The 17,676-nt window shown below is 61.1% G+C and overlaps 1 protein-coding gene and 1 long non-coding RNA gene across 4 annotated transcripts; one reads left to right on the top strand and one right to left on the bottom strand.

The window, feature by feature from the left end:
- Positions 1 to 753: 753 nt before the first annotated feature.
- On the top strand, positions 754 to 4,772 carry LOC147820802 (uncharacterized). Its single transcript, XR_015448152.1, has 2 exons — positions 754 to 1,855; positions 2,432 to 4,772. It is a non-coding gene; the product is annotated as an uncharacterized LOC147820802 (long non-coding RNA).
- Positions 2,401 to 16,618, bottom strand: Npr1 (natriuretic peptide receptor 1). 3 transcript variants are annotated; one of them, XM_087203450.1, is made up of 22 exons: positions 15,057 to 16,612; positions 14,294 to 14,490; positions 13,362 to 13,475; positions 12,951 to 13,035; positions 12,560 to 12,651; positions 11,951 to 12,086; positions 11,669 to 11,753; positions 10,389 to 10,509; positions 9,778 to 9,852; positions 9,391 to 9,468; positions 9,096 to 9,200; positions 8,899 to 8,970; positions 8,645 to 8,801; positions 8,128 to 8,283; positions 7,717 to 7,885; positions 7,028 to 7,174; positions 6,821 to 6,944; positions 6,635 to 6,703; positions 6,256 to 6,430; positions 6,047 to 6,145; positions 3,176 to 3,267; positions 2,401 to 3,029 (listed from the first exon to the last, which is right to left on the bottom strand). In XM_087203450.1, exons 1-22 carry the CDS (start codon positions 15,775 to 15,777, stop codon positions 2,967 to 2,969), a joined length of 3,132 nt encoding a protein of 1,043 aa, XP_087059576.1. In that variant the 5' UTR covers positions 15,778 to 16,612; the 3' UTR covers positions 2,401 to 2,966. The 3 variants fall into 3 exon arrangements, with proteins under 3 accessions (XP_087059576.1, XP_004871480.1, XP_087059577.1); XM_004871423.4 differs by having other exon boundaries at positions 12,951 to 13,086; positions 15,057 to 16,609; XM_087203451.1 differs by lacking the exons at positions 2,401 to 3,029; positions 3,176 to 3,267 and adding an exon at positions 3,307 to 5,940 and having other exon boundaries at positions 12,951 to 13,086; positions 15,057 to 16,618.
- Between the last annotated feature and the right edge of the window lie 1,058 nt (positions 16,619 to 17,676).

The following is a 17,676-nucleotide window of genomic DNA, read 5'->3' as shown; positions in this document are numbered from 1 at the left end:
CAGGCTGGCCTCGAACTCGTGAGATCATCCTGCTTCAGCCTACCGAGTGCTGGGATTACAGTGTGGGCCACCATGTCTGGGCTATGTTTTGTTTTGTTTTGCATGCTGGGGTTCGAACCCAGGGTCACTGCTAGTGACCTACTTCCCTCACTCAATCACTATGTAATCCTAGCTGGCCTTGAACTTGTGGCAGTCCTCCTGCCTCAGCCTCCCAAGAGTGGGATGACAGGCATGCGCCACCACGCTCAGCTTCCCTTTTTAAATTGTGAAAGAGTCTCACCAAGTCACTAAGCTGTGCAGAAAGGCTGACTTTCAACCCTCCTGCCTCAGCCTGCTGAGTAGCTGGGATTGCAGGTGTGCGCCACTACCCGGGCTTCCTCTCTGCTTTCTGCAGCACCAAATTCACCAGCACCCTGACTGATCGATCCTTCGTCCTGATGGTAAACACTTTGCCTGGACTCTTACTCGCGTTCCAACCCAATGAGATGGAATCTCTTTAGACAGCCTGCATTATTATTATTTTTTTTTTGGTACTGGGGATCGAACTCAGGTCCTTGCGCTTGCGCAGCAGTCGGGGAAACCACTGAGCTAAACCCTCGGCCCCAGTCTGCATTATTTTTAATAGTTAATTAATTTGAAAATATTTTATAGCTTCTGCAATTTAATTTTAAAAAATGACTTTCAGGATGCAAAATTGGCCTCTGCTGTTCATTAGAGTCCATGGATTTATACTGAAAGGTATAAATCATTTTTTAAGAGATTACTAAATGCACTGCTTTGATAAATAAGTTACCCAAGCTCTTTGACGTAAACAGGGCTGGGGTGGGGGGATATCCGTCTGCTTCCTTCGGCTGTTTCTTCCACGTCCTGGCCTTGAGGGATGGTGTTGGCCTGGCTCCCCTCTGTGCAGTTTCCACTGGGTCCCCACCCACGGCTGGACCTCAGCTGGGCCCCCAGAGTCAGTGGCCGATGAGATAATGTACGCGAGAGCCCTTGTCTACTGCGAGGCACTCAGGGCCCGTTGTCACTTACACTCCGAGGAGCCCCAACCCTGCTAGGCAGGTCAGCCGGGACTCTGCAGGCAGAAGCTCCGGGCACTCACTGGTCCCTGCTCCGGGCAGTCGCTGCTGCCCCCTACCCTGCTCAGCACCGCCTTTTCCAGTCCTTGCTGGCCGCGGGACCTTCCTCCGGAAGGAAATCTCAGTTCAGTGAACGTTCTGAGCTGCAGAACTGACTCTCCTGGGCCCACTTCCCGGCCCTCCCCTCCCAGTGCCCAGTGGAACCGGCTGCCCCGGAAGGGTCTGGCCGGCAGTTTCCTAGAATTGTCTCACTGGAGCTCCTCAGTCATCCGGCTCCCCACCCACGTTCTCGGCCTCCTCCCACAGCCTCCTTGCCCCAAGCCAAGGGCCTCCACACGTCCCAGCCCCCATCCTGCTGACTTGTCAGGGCCTCCGGCTCTGACACAACCCTCTTCTTTCGGGGCTACTACTCCTGGGAGGAAAAACTGGGGCATGGAAGTCAACCTAGCCACCAGGGCCCACAGGAAGTTGAGTCTGCCGTGGTTGCCAGGGCAACCACCTTTCCTTAGGCCACCAGTGTTTTCATCCTTGGCTTGGGCGGTGAGAGGGACGTGACCACGCAAGCTCCCTCTCCTGATCAATCAAGCCCAGCCCGCCACAAGGGGCGGACAGGAAGCACACAGCATCCAGAAGAGCCTGGAAGGAAGGAAAACAATGTATCCTTTCCCCACCCCCTAGCCCACAGTGTGTCCGCTCCACTTGGCGTGGACTCCTGGAGGAGGTGCAGGTCAGGGCCGGGCTGCCGGCTCCCGATGGATGGATGGTACTGAAGACAGGTCTGGCACTTTGCTTCCCCATGGGGGAGGCAAAGCCACAGCCACCTCTCCCCCGCATTCCTGCTGCCTGCCCAGGAAGGGCTGGGCTGGGTGGCCGTAGCAGGGAAAGAAGGGTCCTGAGGCCGGCAGAGGCAGTTGGCGAACAACCCATTCGTCCACCCTGACGGGACGGAGGCGTGGTGGGCAATCCCAAACCTCAGCCGAGTTTACGTGGGCTCATGTTCCAGTTCCCAGCCCCGGGCCTCTGTCCGGTCCGACACACTGACCCTGCTGCCCCGTCTCGTGAACACCAGCCCCTGGGGAAGGGGGGGGGGGTCTCTGTGTGCCCCTTGGATCCTGCGGAGGCACCAGGGTGGTGAGGCAGAGCGAGAGCGATCTCCCTGACAACTCCGCGTCTGCCTTCGTGGCTGGCGACACCGGAGAGGCCCTGCCAAGTGCTTCACCCGCCTCCTGTGCTCCTGCCTATCGACTGTCCTCCCGGAAGCAGCGAGAAGTATTGACATGTCATAGGTTTACCACTGTTATCGGACATGAATTAATCAAGATTTCTTTCGGTTGTTTTAATTTCTAATACAGCGATTGGACGGGTAGAGCCACACCAAGGGCTCTCTGGGGCTCCGCGTGGTGCTGTGCGGTGGTCTCCGAGCTGAGTGACTGCGACCCTTTCCGGACTCCGGACGGGCGGCTTTGTGAAGCAGGAGGTGGGACGCAGGGCCCTGTCCGCCCCGCCGCCGGAAGAGGCACCAGCCGCAGGTCCGCACCAGAGCAGCCAAGGGTGCGGGCGGTGCTCACGGCAGGGCGGCGGCCCTCGCGGCGACGGGGCGGAGCCAGAGGCCCCCGTGGGCAGTGCCAGATCTGGTTTCCTGGCCCGCAGTCCACGTCTCCTCTTCACATTCCCGTGAGGGTAACAAGTCAGTGTGGCAAGGGCGAGGGGATCAGACGTCTGCAGCCCGCCTGGCCCAGGCACAGTGGGCGAGGGTGCGACTGCGCTCCAGCCAGTCCTGAGCACGAGTTCTCCCCAGGCCAGGCGTCCCGGGTCTCACCTGGTGCCTCCACTGAGCCCGGCCAGCCGCGGGCTCCTCCTCGCCGACCCCCCCGCGGTGGCGGACGGTCAGCCCCGAGTGCTGCTGCCCCGCTCCCCCAGGAGCCAGTAGGTTCGCACCTTGCCTTTGCCCTGGAAGGGAAAGCGGAAGCTGGGATGTGAGCAGCACACCCTGCTTCCAGAAGCAGGCAAAGGCTAGGGAGGGAGTGCCCGGGGCGGGCGGCTTGGGAAGGCGCCCCCGGACCCAGGGGGCGGTGAGGCCAGCGCTCCCTTTCTACCTTCATTTCTACATCTCCTCTCAGCTCCAGCTCAAAACCATCAAACTCCTCCAGGACAGCCTTGGTCTCCGAAGACAAGTGTATCTTCAGGGCTGGGTGGGACGGGGAAGGAAGCTGAGGGCCCTGGGACAGGAGCCACGGGGTAAAGGGACTAGGGACTGTGAGGGTGGACACATGGCCCTCCCTCACCTCCTCCATGGAATGTGTGACCACAGCCGACCCTTTAGGACTTGAGAGCTTCGATCCAACCCGGTAGCCACACATGCTGTGCCCAGTCAAAATTATACACCTCGAACTCAGCGCCTTAAGCCAGGCATGGTGCCAAGCACAGGTTTCTCAGCACTCAGGAGGCTGAGGTAGGAGGGCTGCTTTCAGTTCAAGGCCAATCTGGGCTACATAGCGAGTGCAAGGCCATCCTGCACTATGAGGTAAGGCCCTGTCTCCAAAAAACAAACCAAGACAAGAGGAAGGAAGGAATACATTAACTAGTTCAGTGCCTGAGTTGCACTAGATACATTTCAAGTAATCGTCACACGTGAGTAGAGGCTGTGATGTTGGACAGCAGACTCTGAGTGTTTCTGAACTGCCCGCTGTGGAGGGTCAACCTGCCCCAGGGTGCAGCCAGCCCAGCGGCAGCGGCTCAGAATGGGTCCCTGCTTGGCCATGTGCTTCACTAAGTTATATAAAATGCTCATTTTCCTGATCTGTGAAGTGCTGACGGCCACAGCACCTATTTTGGCACTGTTTTAAGGATTAAATTTAACGCCTGGGCTAGAGAAGTAGCTTCTGTGACAGTGTCTGCCCTGGGTTTGATTCCCCAGCACTGCAGTGGTGATAATAAAACAACTATCTGGATTTGATCACCAGAGCTTCAAAACAAACATTCACAAAGTATCTGAGCAGAGGAAGTTGTGCTGTTGCCGCTATTCCTGCTAGAAGTCACTTTGTGGCTGAGCTCCGCGGGGGGTGGGCAGCCAGCGAGGGCCCCTTGCCCTCCGTGGTTCCTGCTGCACTCATGACCTTGCTCCTGGTCTGCACGGCCAGCCTTTGGTCGCTGAGCCTTTTCTGGGAAGGAGCTCCCAGAGGAATGTGAGGAATGGACCTCAGCGGAGGCTCTCCTACCCCGGGCCCAAGACAGGCCCAGAGGACACTGCTGAGCCAGCTCCCTTGCACGCTGGCCCACTCCAAAGTACCCCCTCTCTCCTGGAGCCTGGGGTGGGGTCCTCATGGGCTCCTCAGCTAACTCTGGGCCTGAGATGTAGTAACTGGTCAACTGGTCAATATTTACAGAACTGAAGCCAGGTGTGGTGGTGCATGCCTGTACTCCCAGCACTCAGGAGGCTGAGGCAGGAGGATCACCAAGAGTTCAAGGCCAGCCTGGGCTACATAGCAAGACTGTCTCAAAAAAAAAAAAAGAAAAAAAAGATTAAGTATTTACTGAATTGAATGGGGTGAAATACAGGAGGATAGACAAGCAACGGGAAGCAAGGCCACGGAAGAGGTCAAAACACGGATTAGATATCTATTGTATGCGAGGTTTTTTGCGGGGGAGGTTTTTGAGGCAGGTTCTCACTATGGAGTTCAGGCTGGCCTCAAACTCTTGGTGATCCTCCCGCCTCAGCCTCCTGAGAGCAGGGATTGCAGGCCTGTGGCACCATGCCCAGCTCTGTGCTGTTTTTTTACAACCCTCATAATGGCCACTACAAGGCAAAGAGCTGAGACTCCAAGAGGTGAATGACAGCTACCAGTTGTTAGGTCCTGAGCACCTTTATGAGGTAGCTGTCTCACTCTTGTCTGCTGATGAGGAACACCAAGGCTCCAGGAGACAGAGATGAGTGCTTGGCTATGTGGCCTGAGACCTGAGGCCTGCAGGGGACGGGCCAGCTCTGCTGCCGACCCCCCCACCACAGCCGGCTCTGGCCCTGGGTGTGGGGCCCCTGCCTGGAACTGCTCAGCAAACACGGGAAAGCCTTTCGGCAAGAGGGGGTGCAGTCCCCGGCATCCAGGACGATGTGCGGATGAGCCAGATGTGCTGGGGCAAACTGCAGAAGGTCCCTGCCTTACCGTGGTCCAACCTGGGGTTTTGTCTGTGTGTGGTGACAGTGATGCCATAAAACTGACTTGATTTTGATTTTTTTTTTTTTTTTTGCAGTACTAAGGATGGAAACCAGGGCCTCTGCTACATCCCTCACCCTTTTAAAAATGGTTTTAGAGGGCCGGGGATTTAGCTCAGTGGTTCTGCCACCTGCCTTGCAAGCACAAGGACCGGAGTTTGATCCCCAGTACCAAAAGTAAATAAATAAATAAAATAAAAATGCTTTTGAGACAGAATGTCACTAAATTGCCAAATTGCTAGGCTAGGCTTGAATCTGCGACCCACCTGCTTTGGTCTCCCAGTGTGCTGGGAACACAGGCGTGAGCAGGTTGATCCCAACCGCACGGCTGGCCTGATCGTGCCCTGGGCTGGTGATGGGCAGTCAGCACCCTCCTGTGGCAGCGGGGGCCACACCGGGAAACAACTGGGCCTCTGGAGTGTACTGTGCTGCTGGCGTTGTTCTGGATATTGTTTCATTTCCACCTCCCACCATGTCACCAAAACACTCATCTGTGCTTGTATGTGAAATGTTCCACAATGGTTTTTTAATGAAATAGGCTGTTAGATGGTTCTGACCCTCAGCTGGTGGCAGGGCTCAGAGCACACTTAGGGAGGCTGGGCCAGTCATGGTGTTCTGCAGGCAGGAATGTGTTTGCAACTTGCAAGGTAACTGTGAGTGGAGGGGCTTGTGCTAAGGGAGCGGGTGGAGAGCAGGAGGCCCACGCACAGGGCCTGGCCGCGCTGCCGGCCCCTCCTCCCTCCAGGAGGGCACCTACCTTCCCCATTAGACTCCATTCTCGAGGCTGTGTTGACCGTGTCTCCGAAGAGGCAGTAGCGGGGCATCTTCAGGCCTACCACGCCAGCACACACGGGTCCTAGGGGGCAAGTGGGCACGGCCCACCTTCAGCGGGGGGGGGGCAGCGCAGGTGCCCGGCGCCCGGGAGAGGCCGGCCTGGGCCCTCCTCCCGCAGGTCTCGGGCCTCACCCGTGTGGATGCCGATGCGCAGGCGCAGCTGCTCCTGCGGCCGGTGGCGGATGTGGAAGGAGCGCACGGCCTCCAGGAGTGCCAGGGCCATGCGGGCCACCTCTCGGGCGTGGAGCCGCCCGTTTCGGACTGGGAGCCCCGAAACCACCATGTAGGCGTCGCCGATCGTCTCCACCTGGGTGTGGGGCGGCCAATGAGGCAGCCTGAGGCTGGGACTCTTCCCGTGCCGCCTGTCCACTGCCCCGTCCACCCTGCTGTGTCCTCACCCCACCCCGAGGCGTCTCTGCCCACATTCCTGGTCTCTCTGCCTGGCCCTTGCCCTTTGCTGGCTCTGGCTGTGCTTTGGGTCTGCCCCTTCCATCCCTACTGCTTCCCCGACCTTGTAGACATCAAAGTTGTCGATGACAGCATCAAAGCAAGTGTATAGGTCATTGAGCAGGGTCACCACCTGCAAGGCAGGAGAAGCCAAGAGGGACGGAGTGAGGCCCTCGCCTGGGGTGGGGCCTGAGGGACAGATGCCCAGGCGACACAAGCCGACTGCCCCTGGGGCTGCGCCCTGGCTCACCTGCATGGGCGTGCTCTCCGCAGACAGCGCGGTGAAGCCCACAATGTCACTGAAGTAGATGGTCACGCTGTCAAAGGCTTCCGCCTGGACAGTCTCCCCTCGCTTCAGCTGCTCGGCCACTGAGCTGAGGGCGGGCAGGTGCACAGGGCAGGGTATGAGGACCAGGCTGCACCTGCAGGGCCCCCGCAGGGCGGGGCCGGCACTCACTGCGGCAGGATCTGGTAGAGCAGGGCCTCAGCCCTGTGCTTCTCCTCCAGGTAGGCCTGGGTGCGCTCCTCCACCAGCTCCTCCAGGTTGTTGGCGTACTGCTCCATGCGGGACAGCAGGTTGTCCAGGATGTTGCTGCTGTGCTCCCTGCAGTGGCATGGGCGTGAGGGCCCACCAGGCACAGAGGGGCTCGGGGCTCAGCGCAACGCAGGAAAGGGGCCGGATGCAGGCTGTGCTCGGGTCTGAGACCCCGGGTCAAGCCCGGTGCTTCAGTCACAGCCCCGTCTTGTCTGTTTGCTGAGCACACGTGAGATGGGGGGATGACAAGGAGGCGAGGGCGAGGTGACAGGAAGAGGGCAGCACAGGCCTGTGTCCGGGGGACCCAGGTCCCAGGCAAGGGGCGCACTGGGAAGGGACACAAAGTCGGCAGGGAGCGCGGGAGGCCCTGGAAGGGGGCCCGGGCCAGGGCTGCACAGCCCCACGCAGTCTACAGGGCCGCCTGCAGGAAGGGTCTGGGTGCTGGTGCTATGGGAAGGCGGGGTGGGTGCTGGGGCCTGGGGCCGTGGGAATGGCAAGATCAGGCAGTGCAGTATTCACAGCGGGCTGCGTGGGCTGGGTCTGCTGCTGCAGGGACAGGCATGGCAGTGGCAGTGTGGACAGAGTCGGGGTCTGCGACCAGCAGCAGTGACCTGTTCGACTTGCGCAGCGTCAGGCGGATCTGCTGGAAGGGCGGCCGCTCCTGTGGGTCCTCAGCCCAACACCGCTGCATCAGCTGCCCCAGCTCCTCCAGGTGGCTCTGCAGGGCCAGGGAGGGCCGGAAGGGGGGCTGCTCACCCCGGGTCACACGCTCAATGATCTCTGTTGTGGGAAGAGAGGTGCTGAAGGGTGGGTTTGGCTGGGGGCCCGGAGGCAGACGGAGACACCGGGCTGGGGCGGACTGGGCAGGGGTGGGGAGCAGGGAGGGTGGTCCCTGCAGCAGTGGGCCAAGCTGGTGGCTGAGCCCCCCGGGAAGGAAGGGGTAGGGTGCTTCCGGGAGTACCCCTCCTGCAGCCAGGCTGGTGGGGACTATGGCAGGGCTAGGAACAGAGTGGTGCACTCACCTTTGGGGCTGAGATGCAAACCTTCCACGTGAAACACCCCGCTCCTCAGGGCTATCTCCTGAAGGATGATGCCAAAGCTGTACACATCTCCAGCCTGGGAGCCTCGGGCAGGGGGAGAAGCCATTCTCAGGAGCTCAGGGGCTGTCCACAGCTTTTCTGTGGGTCAGAGGTTGGGGTCACCGGGCAAGGAGCCCCAGGGATGAGGGGTAAGGGACTCACTGTACATCCTGCTGGGAAAGGAAAGCCTAGCAAGGGAAGGTAACACCCTTCAACAGTAAGTCAGAATGCTGGGGAAAGACTCCAGTGGGGAGTGCTAGGGAGCACTGAAGGAGATGTGGTGAAGGCAGGTCTGGCTGTCCCACTTAGTGCTGGTGCCGAGCAAGAAGAGCTGCCAGGCCTCATGGTCCGGCCCCTCCCTGTTCACCAAGGAGAATTGAGCCGCAGGCGGGGGAGGCCAGAATACAGTGTCCCTCCTGGGCTGTGCTGGCAGCAGGGCTAGAAGCCCAGGGGTGCTCACTGGCATAGAGGCTGTGTCCCTGCTCAGGCTCTGGGTCTCGGAAGCTCTGCAAGCCGTAGTCAGTGATCTTAAGCACAAAGCGCCCGTCCACCACGCAGTTGGAAGACTTGAGGCTCCCATGGGAGCAAATGGCCCCACTGTGCAGAAACAGCATTCCCTGGGGATTCGGGAGGCAGAGTGGAACCTAAGCTGAGGCCTCGCAGAAGCAGCCCGGCCCGCCCTCCCACTGCAGCCCACGGCCCCTCTGGGCCCACCTTGACGATGTCATTGGCGAGCGAGTAACGGAACATCCAGTCTAGGGTGATGCTGTCGTTCTCCAGGATGTCCTGCGGGGCGGGAGTCAGGCTGGACCCCCACAGACACAAACTGGCAGGGCAGGGCAGGACTTCGGGTTCACTTCAGTGCCTTCGCCCCTCCTGCTCCCTCACGAAGCCCAGGCCGCCCCTCTCACCTGCAGGCTCCCTCGAGGACAGTACTCCGTGAGGATGCAGATGTTGGGGGGGTCGGTGCAGGCGCCTACAAACCTGGTCAGGTGCTCATTCTGCACATCCCGCATCTGCAGGGGCAGCGCCAGGGCTGCAGCGAGCTCCCCTCACCGGGCTGCCCTCCAGCCTCAGGAGGCTCTCTTCAGCCCACCCAGCCCTCGGGGCACCACGCAGGGACCTGCCCCAGCCTGCAGACCCCCCTCAACCAGACCCCGGTGTCCCCCCGGGGCCTGCCCCAGGCCACACTCACTCCCTACATACGTGCTTCAGTTCAAACAGGACTTTCCGCGTCAGCTCGATGCGCTTCCGGTTCACGCGTTTCACAGCCACGAGGTTGCCCTGAGGAAGAAATACCCAAATGTAAACGCAGGTGGGAAGCAGAAAGCAGGAGGGTCTTTTTCAAACGGGAAGGGGCCAAAGAATGGAGGGAGGGATGGAAAAGGGTTGGGATGCACACACACAGGTGCCAGCTCCACACAAGGACTGTCGCCACTGCGGACAAACGTGCTAGGAAGAAAGGAAAACTGCAAAAGTCAAACAGGACCGCCACTGAGCCGAGCACCACTGCTGCCCGGCCTCGGGGACCCACCTCCGACTCCCGCAGCCCTCCCGGAGCGCTCCACCTGGGTACCCAGCACTGGGCCGCACCTTGTAGTACGCTGTCTTGGCGTAGACCTGGAACTGGCCCTCGGTGGTCAGCAGGGAGCCGTAGTTGGAGCCTCTCTGGAGGGTGGAGAGCAGGGGGCAAGGTCAGCCGGGGCCCTCTGAATCCAGTGAAGCCAGAAGTGTCGGCTCTGGTCTCCCATTTACTTATTTCTTTGGGGTAATGGGGATGGAACCCAGGGCTCTCACAAAGTTCACTGCTCAGAGGGAGGGTCTTGCTGAGCCACTACACTGCCGGAGCTAGGCTTGAACTTGCAGCCCTCCTGCCTCAGCCTCAGCCAGGGTGCTGAGAGGACAGGCAGGTGCCACCAGACGGCCCAAGCGCCCTGGTTCTCTACTGCCTGGCTCATCTTTGTAGCCTCCTCCTCTGCCTTCCACGCGTGGCTCTCTGCTCATTTCCTCGCTTTGCCTCTGTGCTGTCACGCTTCTCCTGTGGCTCTGAAAGCACCCGAAGAGCGGCTCTGGAGCTGGGGCTGTCAGCCTTCCACCAGGGACTGCACCCTGCTGGCCAGCGAAGGCGGGGCTGGCTGAGGCGCCCTGCCCCTCCCGACACGTGGGCACCGCCCTGGGCATGCCAGTCCCCTGGCACTGCTCACCCCGCTGAGGGTCAGCCGGCTGCCCGCGCTCCGGAGGTGCTTCTCCATGCTGCTGGGCTGCACGTCCTCCCAGCGCACCCGCCACAGCTCCGAGGCCAGCTCCTTCTCCAGCTGCATCTTCCTGGACATGGGGCCTGCAGCTGAGCTCAGGCCTGAGCCCAGCCTTGGGGTGCTAAGGAGCCCTCAGGGTCCAGGACCACACCCGACCCTAAGATGAGTGGACTCTCTCCCCTGGGCTGGGAGTCCGGCTCCCTCACTGGGGGCCTGGGAGTCAGCTCCACATCCTCCCTGGCCACCGTGGTGCCTGTGCCTGTCCCTGTGAGCCCCTGTCATCCTGGCTGTGCTCCCAGACTGGCCCTGATTCACCCTCGGCTCCCACAGGTCCCCACGTGGTAGGGGGACCAGAGAACCCGCAGATGCACAGGGAGTGTGGGAAGCCCTTCGCTTCCTGTCCCCTCCCTCTTGAGGCACTGGATATTGAAACCAGGGCCTCCACCACTGAGCTAAATCCCCGGCCTCTTTTTATCTTATTTTGAGACAGGCTCTCACTAAGTTGCCCAGGCTGGTTTCAAACTTGTGATCCTCTTCCCTTGAACTCCCATGGGCTGGGGATTTAGCTCAGTGGTGCCACCGCCTGCCTCGAAAGCGCAAGGACCCAAGTTCGAGCCTCAGTACCAAAAAAACACAAAAAAACCTTCCAAGTCTCTGGGATTGCAAGCATGTACTACCATGCCCGGCTCTATTTCATTCCTATTATAAGAATGAAAAGAAATATTGTGTGTGACAGGTGTGGTGGCACAGGCCTGTAACCCTAGCACTCGGGAGGCTGAGGCAGGAGGTTCACTGCAAGTTCGACGTCAGCCTGGGCTACACAGTGAGTCCAAGGCCAGCCTGAACTTCATAGTGAGACCCTGTCTCAAAAATAAAATTTCTTTTTATTTTGAGGTAAGAGTCTACATTGCTCAACTGCCCAGGCTGGGCTTCAATTCGCAGTCTTTCTGCCTCAGCCTTCCAGAGTGCTGGATGACAGGCCCGTGCCTTCGCACCCGGCAGGCCTAAGGTCTGACCCACTGCTTCCTATGTGGCCTCCAGGGGCACAGGGAGAGCCTGTTCTAGACCCGACCCCACCCTCCGCTGCGGCTGTCACCCCAACTTCTCTGCTCTTTCTAGCACCACCCCACCTCCCGGGCCACCCCCACCTCTGCCCCTCTCTGTATCCCAAGCCTGTCCCCACCTCCTGCTGGGTCCCCAGCTGCCCTGGCATCCTGTGCCTAGCTCACCTGTACACAAAGATGGAGACGATCAGGATGCTGAGCACTGAGAGGCTTCCCACCACCGCCAGCACCTCCAGAGTGGAGAAGAGGTCTGCGGGAGAGTCCAAGTCGCGGCAAGAAAGATGTGGGTTAGCTTGAGAGAGACCCTTCTAATAGCCAGTGAACTGAGATGACAGATGCAGGGAAGAAACAGGAGGAGGTGCTGCCTCCACAAAAGCCTCAGAAGGGAGCAGAGCCGCCACCGGACTCCCCTGGGGGAGGAGCAGCTCCTCTGGATGGGGCAGTCACCTTGGTGGCAGGCCGGGTCCTCATTGTCAAAGCCACATTTAGGGACGTCAGGAGGAGGATACCCCAGGGGCCAGTGTAAGTCACGGCCTGACTCAGCCACCAGCTCCTGGGAGGTCCCGTTGTAGTTCAGCACAACCTATGGGAGGGCAGCAGTGGGTGTGGGCAGGGCCTGGCTGCAGTCTCTGGGGAGGACCAGAGTCCTGCCTCCCACCTGGGCTTTGCTGTCAGCGCCTGGCCACTCCTGTGTCCGCCTCCCCAGCACATGGAGACAGGCCTCACCCTCGCCCAGGGCCTCAGGGCCACCTCCCGAAGCCTAAGCTGTGGGCATCCTGCACTGGAGAACCTGGGCCTTGCTGCCTCTGGCCCAACCTTCCTGTCCCCACTGCAGCTGGAGCTGAGCAGACAGTCTCGGCCCTGACTCAGCCTGGCTGTGCCCCCTCCCCACATGGGCTCCCCACAGTGCCCCGCCTTTCTGGGTGTGCTCCCAGACTGAGTCTCACGTGTGGCAGGGTGACCACAGAACCGGCAGATGCCCTGGCAGGGCTGCTGCAGAGCCCAGGGAGGCTCGATATTCTGAGCTGGCGCTATCCTCTGCCTGCAGCAACGCACCCTGAAGGCGCCCGTGGCAGGATCCATATCCCAGAGGGAGAAATCGGTCTCCCGGTCTCCACTGCTGTCAATTTTCAGGTATCCGGTCACACCTGTGGGCACGGGGACAGTGGCTGTGTTCTGAGGACCTTAGTTCAGGGGTGCTCTTCACGGCTCCATCCTTGGCCTCCAAACACATGCAGGTACAGAACAGCAGGAGAGGACAGCCGCAGGAAATGCTGAGGTCAGGGCACAGGAGGCTCTGACGGGGTCTGGAGAGGGGCGCTGGGCCTGCTGTGGAGCTCTCGGAGAAGCCGGGAGGACAGCAGTGTGGGCGAGGGACTACAGAGGGCCTTTGGGGCACCTGGGACCCAGCACCAACACAGCCCCTCCTGCTGCCCTCGGCACTGACCCAGGAAGCTTCGGTTCCACATCCTCTGAGTGATGTCCTCCCCACTGGTGACAGTGCCCCCGTGTGCCAGAGTCTCCGTCACTGCCTGGACATAGAGCAGGAGGCCATCGTGGAAGGACGCTGGGATGATGTTCTCCTATGGGCAAGGGGAGCTCAGGGAGGGGACAGAGGGAGCCCCGAGTGGGTACCCGTGGGAAGGACGCGGAGGCTGACACCAGAGATGGGGCTGCGTCTCCAGCTGCCTGCCTGGCGGAGTGGGCAGGACCGTCACCACTGTGCCTGGCCGGATGCGCACTGTGCCCTTGGCCATCCCAAGAGATACGGGAATGAGGGGAAGGGAGAGAGGGGGGTCTGGGCTCCGGGGCGGAGGCCCGCAGAGGACCACCCTGAAGGCTCCCAGGACCCTCCTACCAGGCCGTCCTGCACGCTGAAGTTGAACTGTTCCCGGGCCACAACTTTTAGCTGCCGTAGGAATTCCAAGTATTCAGGGTTAGCCGGGTCTTTATAGGTAATGATCTTGGCAGCCTAGGAAGGGGTTGGTGAAGGGCTGGCTCCAGTTCTCCAGTACCCGAGGACCCCTCCCAGGCCTGCCTTTCTGCTCAGGTCAAGGTCAGACTGGGCCCCATGACCAGCACAGGGGGTGCCTGCTCTTCAGCGAGGAAGTGAAGTCCTGTCCAATCTGAGACCTTAACGTCCTCCCTCTTCGAGCCTATTCTTCATCTTTTAAGACCTCCGGCTTTGACGCTCCTACCCTTCAGTGCCTAACTCCCTATGAGCATCAAGAGCCTCTTTGCCAGGCAAGTTGGTGCACTCCGAGAGGCTGAGACAGAAGGATCTCAAACTCAAGTCTGGTCAATTCAGCAACTTAGTGAGGCCCTGTCTCAAAACAATAAAACAAAGCCATGAGCGGTAGTGGTCACTGGTAAGCCCAGCACTCAGGAGGCTGAGTCAGGAAGAATCACAGTAAGTTGGAGGCCAGCCTGAACTACATAGTGAGATCTTGTCTCCAAAAAAACCGCCAAAAACTCAAATAAATAAAATAAATAAGCGTCAGATTAAACCTGTCCTTTAAACAAAGGGGGATGGTGTAGGTCAGTTTGAAGGCTCTGGGTTCAAGCTCCATTATCAAAAAATAAAGTAAAAGGGCCGGGGAGGTAGCTCAGTGGTTCCGCCGCCTGCCTCGGAAGTGCAAGGACCCGAGTTAGATCCCGGTACCAACAACAACAAAAAAGTAAAATGAAAAACCTCTTCTCTGAAATTCTTTCAGATTCTTGGGTCACAGCGCATAGATACGAGGTTCTACCAGCTGAGTCCCACAGCCGGGGCTCCAGCCCGGCACTCACCTGAAAGGCTGGGCGGGCACTGAGGTCCTGCCCGTCCCCTGTCTCCCAGGGCCGGGGGTCGGGGCCCTGTGCACCTTGAAGGCTGTGCCCAAAGACATCCAGATGGAAGAAAACGTACTCCTCCGCGCCAAGGCCCGACTCTCGGGCCAAGAGCATCAGGGTCCTGAAGGCTTCCGGGGAGCTGCAGATGTAGGTGACTGGAGGACAGGCGGAATCAGAGAAGGGCAGGGCCGGGAGCAGGCGGAGGGAAGAAGGGAAGGGAAGAGAAGGGAAGGTAGGAGCTGCGGATGGTGCAGCGGCAGCCCGGGCTCAGCGGGCGGAGAAAGACAGACGGAGGACCGCGGAAGGGAGAGGTGTGCAGCGCGGAGGGCAAGAAGCAGAGCTGAGGACAGAGAGCGGGGTTGGGTCGGGTGGGCTGGTGGGGCCCGGGGACTGGGGGCGGGGGGGAGCAAAGGGAGGAGAGGCTGCGAGCCGAGAAGGCGGAAGGAAAGAAAACCGAGAGAAAGGGGGCGAGACCCCAGCTGAGGACCAGCTAGGTGTCAGCAGCGCAGGCGTTTTCTCCGTCCCGTCTACCCCGGACGGTCGGTCCGGGGAGTCGGGGAGGCTCGGGGCGCCAGCGGGGAGTGACGGGGAGAAAGAAAGGGAAACTCCGGGGTAGAAAGGGCCGGGGAGGCCGACGCGGGAATGGCGCGCACCCGCCGGGCGAGGGGGAGAGGAACGCCCGAGCAGGGAAGGCGCGGGGCGCGGCGGGCGCGCGGCTCACCGCGGCTCTGGCGCTGCACGGTGCGCAGCAGCCTAGCGTAGTGGTCGTGGTTGCCCTCGGCGAACTCCACGTGGTCCACCGTGATGTTGAGGCGGTCGCGGACGCGCATGTACAGCCCCTCCACCACGAAGAAGCAGGGCTGGTCGTCGCCGGGCCGGTAGGCGTAGGCCAGGAGCGCCCGGCGCTCCCAGCCCAGCCGCTGGTGCAGCGCCGCCACGAAGTCGCCCAGCTTGGCGTGACTGGGACCGGCGCGCGTGGTCAGCGCGTACTCGTCCTTGGCGCCGAAGCCCAGCGCCGGGGCGCCGGCGGTCAGCAGCGGCACGCGCCAGTGCGCGGTGAAGCGGCCCACGGGGGCGGCCGCGTACACGCAGCCGGGGCCCAGGAACAGCGCGGGGTCGTGCTCCCACTTGAGGTCCACAGCGGCCAGCGGCGCGGCGGTGTCGGAGCAGGCGCCCTGCGCGTTCTCGCTGCTGCCCAGCGCCGTGCGCACCGTCCAGCCCGGCAGCAGGTCGCGCCGCGCCTCCACGCGGGCGAGGGCCAGCGCCACGGCGGGCCCCACGCGCGCCCACGACCACGGGTACGAGGTGTTGGCCAGCGGCAGCACCACGGCTACTGTCAGGGTGCCCGCGTGGCCGCCCCGGAGCAGCGGCAGGAGCGGCAGGAGCCGGAGCAGCAGGGCCGGGCGCGCTCGGGCGCCGGCGGGGCTCGCGGGGCCCGGCATGGCTCAGCGGGCCGGCGCGCCCTCCATGGTGGCGGCGGGCGCGGCCCTGCGGGAGTGGAGCGCGTCCGGCGGAGCTCGGGAGGCCGGTGCGCCGGGCAGGTGGGCGGGCGCCGGGAGAGGGCGCGCGGCGCCGCGGAGACCACTGAGGCGTGGGGGCGAAAGGAGCGCGTGTTCCTGGGCGCACGGGGCTGGGCGGCCCAAGTCCCCGGCTGTGTGGGGGGGGGGCAGGACCGAGCCCAGCTGCGAGCCCTCCCTCCCTCCGGGCGCTTCCCTCCCAGACCCGGGCCTTTAACTCCTTCCCCGCCGCGCCGCTGCGCGCTCTCGCGTGGACTCTTCGCTCGGCTCGGCTGCCCGACGGTTCCGCGCCGGGGAGGCTCCACGCGCGGGGCGCCCTCGCCGGGGCGGGGCGAGGCCGACGAGGGGCTCGTGGAAACGTCCGCGCCCAGACCCCCTGCCCGGTCCTCCTCGCCTACCCAGCTCCCTCCGAGGAGAGCGAGGGGCGCTGGCTTGGGATCTCGGCCGGGAGAGGCGCGAGTGCGCGGACGCGCGTGTCCGGCGTGGGGCGCGGAGAAGGACGTCGGAGCCGAAGGCAAATGGGCCAGAGTCACGGCCACCCAGCTCATCTGATCCCCCCTCCGCTTCCCTCTAGGCCGAGCGGATTCGCGGAGAAGAGGGACCTGTGGGAGGTGGGGTTAACCCTTCGGGCCCCGCACGCTTGTGGGAGCGCGGGGCGGCGGGTGGGTGGCCGTGGGTCTGCGCGCGCGGGGCGGAGTGACCTCGGGCCGCTCCCGGAATGTTTGTGTCGGGTCCGTGGTGGCGGCGGAGACGGCGCTGGAAATGACCCCAAGGCGCACGCTGGGAAGAGGGTTCCACGGCCCTGACTGCTGCGACCCTGGCCCTGAGCGCCGCGGAACCAGTCTGCCCCCTAAGGGCAGCGGCCGTCATTGACGGTGCCTACGCGTCGTAGGATCCTAAAGCTGCTAAGCAGACCGCGCAGGAGGAGCCGCTGCTCCCGCTGCACCCGAGCGCGGGAAGACGAACGCATGCAGTCCGGGGGGACAAATAGCCTCCGCGTGGCATGCTGGAAGCGCGATAAACTTAGGGGCCCCAGATGAATGGCTGTTAATCCTGCCTAGATTGGAACCAGGAATCTCCAAAGAGAATCCAACAATGGTAGAAGGATGAGAAAGATACTCTGTGGAGAGAGAACAGAAGATTGAAATAGAATTCTGTGTATGGAGTTTTAGGAGACTTTTGGCTGTTCTTACTATCTAGAGCTTGTAGCCCAGGACCCATTTTCAGATGGCAGACATGTTTTGTTTGGTTTGTGTTCTAACTATTTTATTTAATTGCCTGTACTTAAATCAGTACATGGGCCAGGTGTAGTGGCGCACACTTGTAATCCAAGGACTCTGGCAGGCTGAAGCAGGAGGATCACAAGTTTGAGGCCAGCTTAGGCAATTTAGTGATTATTTGGACGTCTGACTTTGCTTGGAAGGTTGAAAGAGCTGGCAGTGTAGGTCCTGCACGATGGACAAGCGTCCACAACCTTCTTGAGGTGAGTCTGGTTCATCTGCTCAGGGGATGTGAGGGGTTTGTGGTGTTGCCTGCAGGCACGGCTGGAGGACAGGCAGGAGCAGGCTGGCCACAGCGCTCTGTGAGGGTCGCAGAGTGTCTTTGTCCTGCAGAGGGAGGGCCAGATGTAGAGCCAGGTGCGAAGCGGGGAGCTATTTGTCAGAATTTGGGGAGGGAGACCCTGTTTGTGGAAAAGCTGAAGGAGCTTTGGAGAATGATAAGTTTAATTTATCGAGTTTGAGGTGCCTGTAGATACCCAAGTGGAGGTGTGTAATAGGTCTCTAGGTTGGTAGAGCTGAAGCCCAGAAGAAATGATTAGACTCA

Source organism: Heterocephalus glaber, unplaced genomic scaffold, assembly GCF_053883595.1.
Source record: "Heterocephalus glaber isolate CG9 unplaced genomic scaffold, H.glaber_assembly_v1.0 deba00001795, whole genome shotgun sequence".
In the NCBI taxonomy this organism is placed as follows: domain Eukaryota; kingdom Metazoa; phylum Chordata; class Mammalia; order Rodentia; family Bathyergidae; genus Heterocephalus; species Heterocephalus glaber.
Note: the sequence above shows the minus strand (reverse complement) of the source record. Positions and strands in the feature narration are given on the sequence as shown.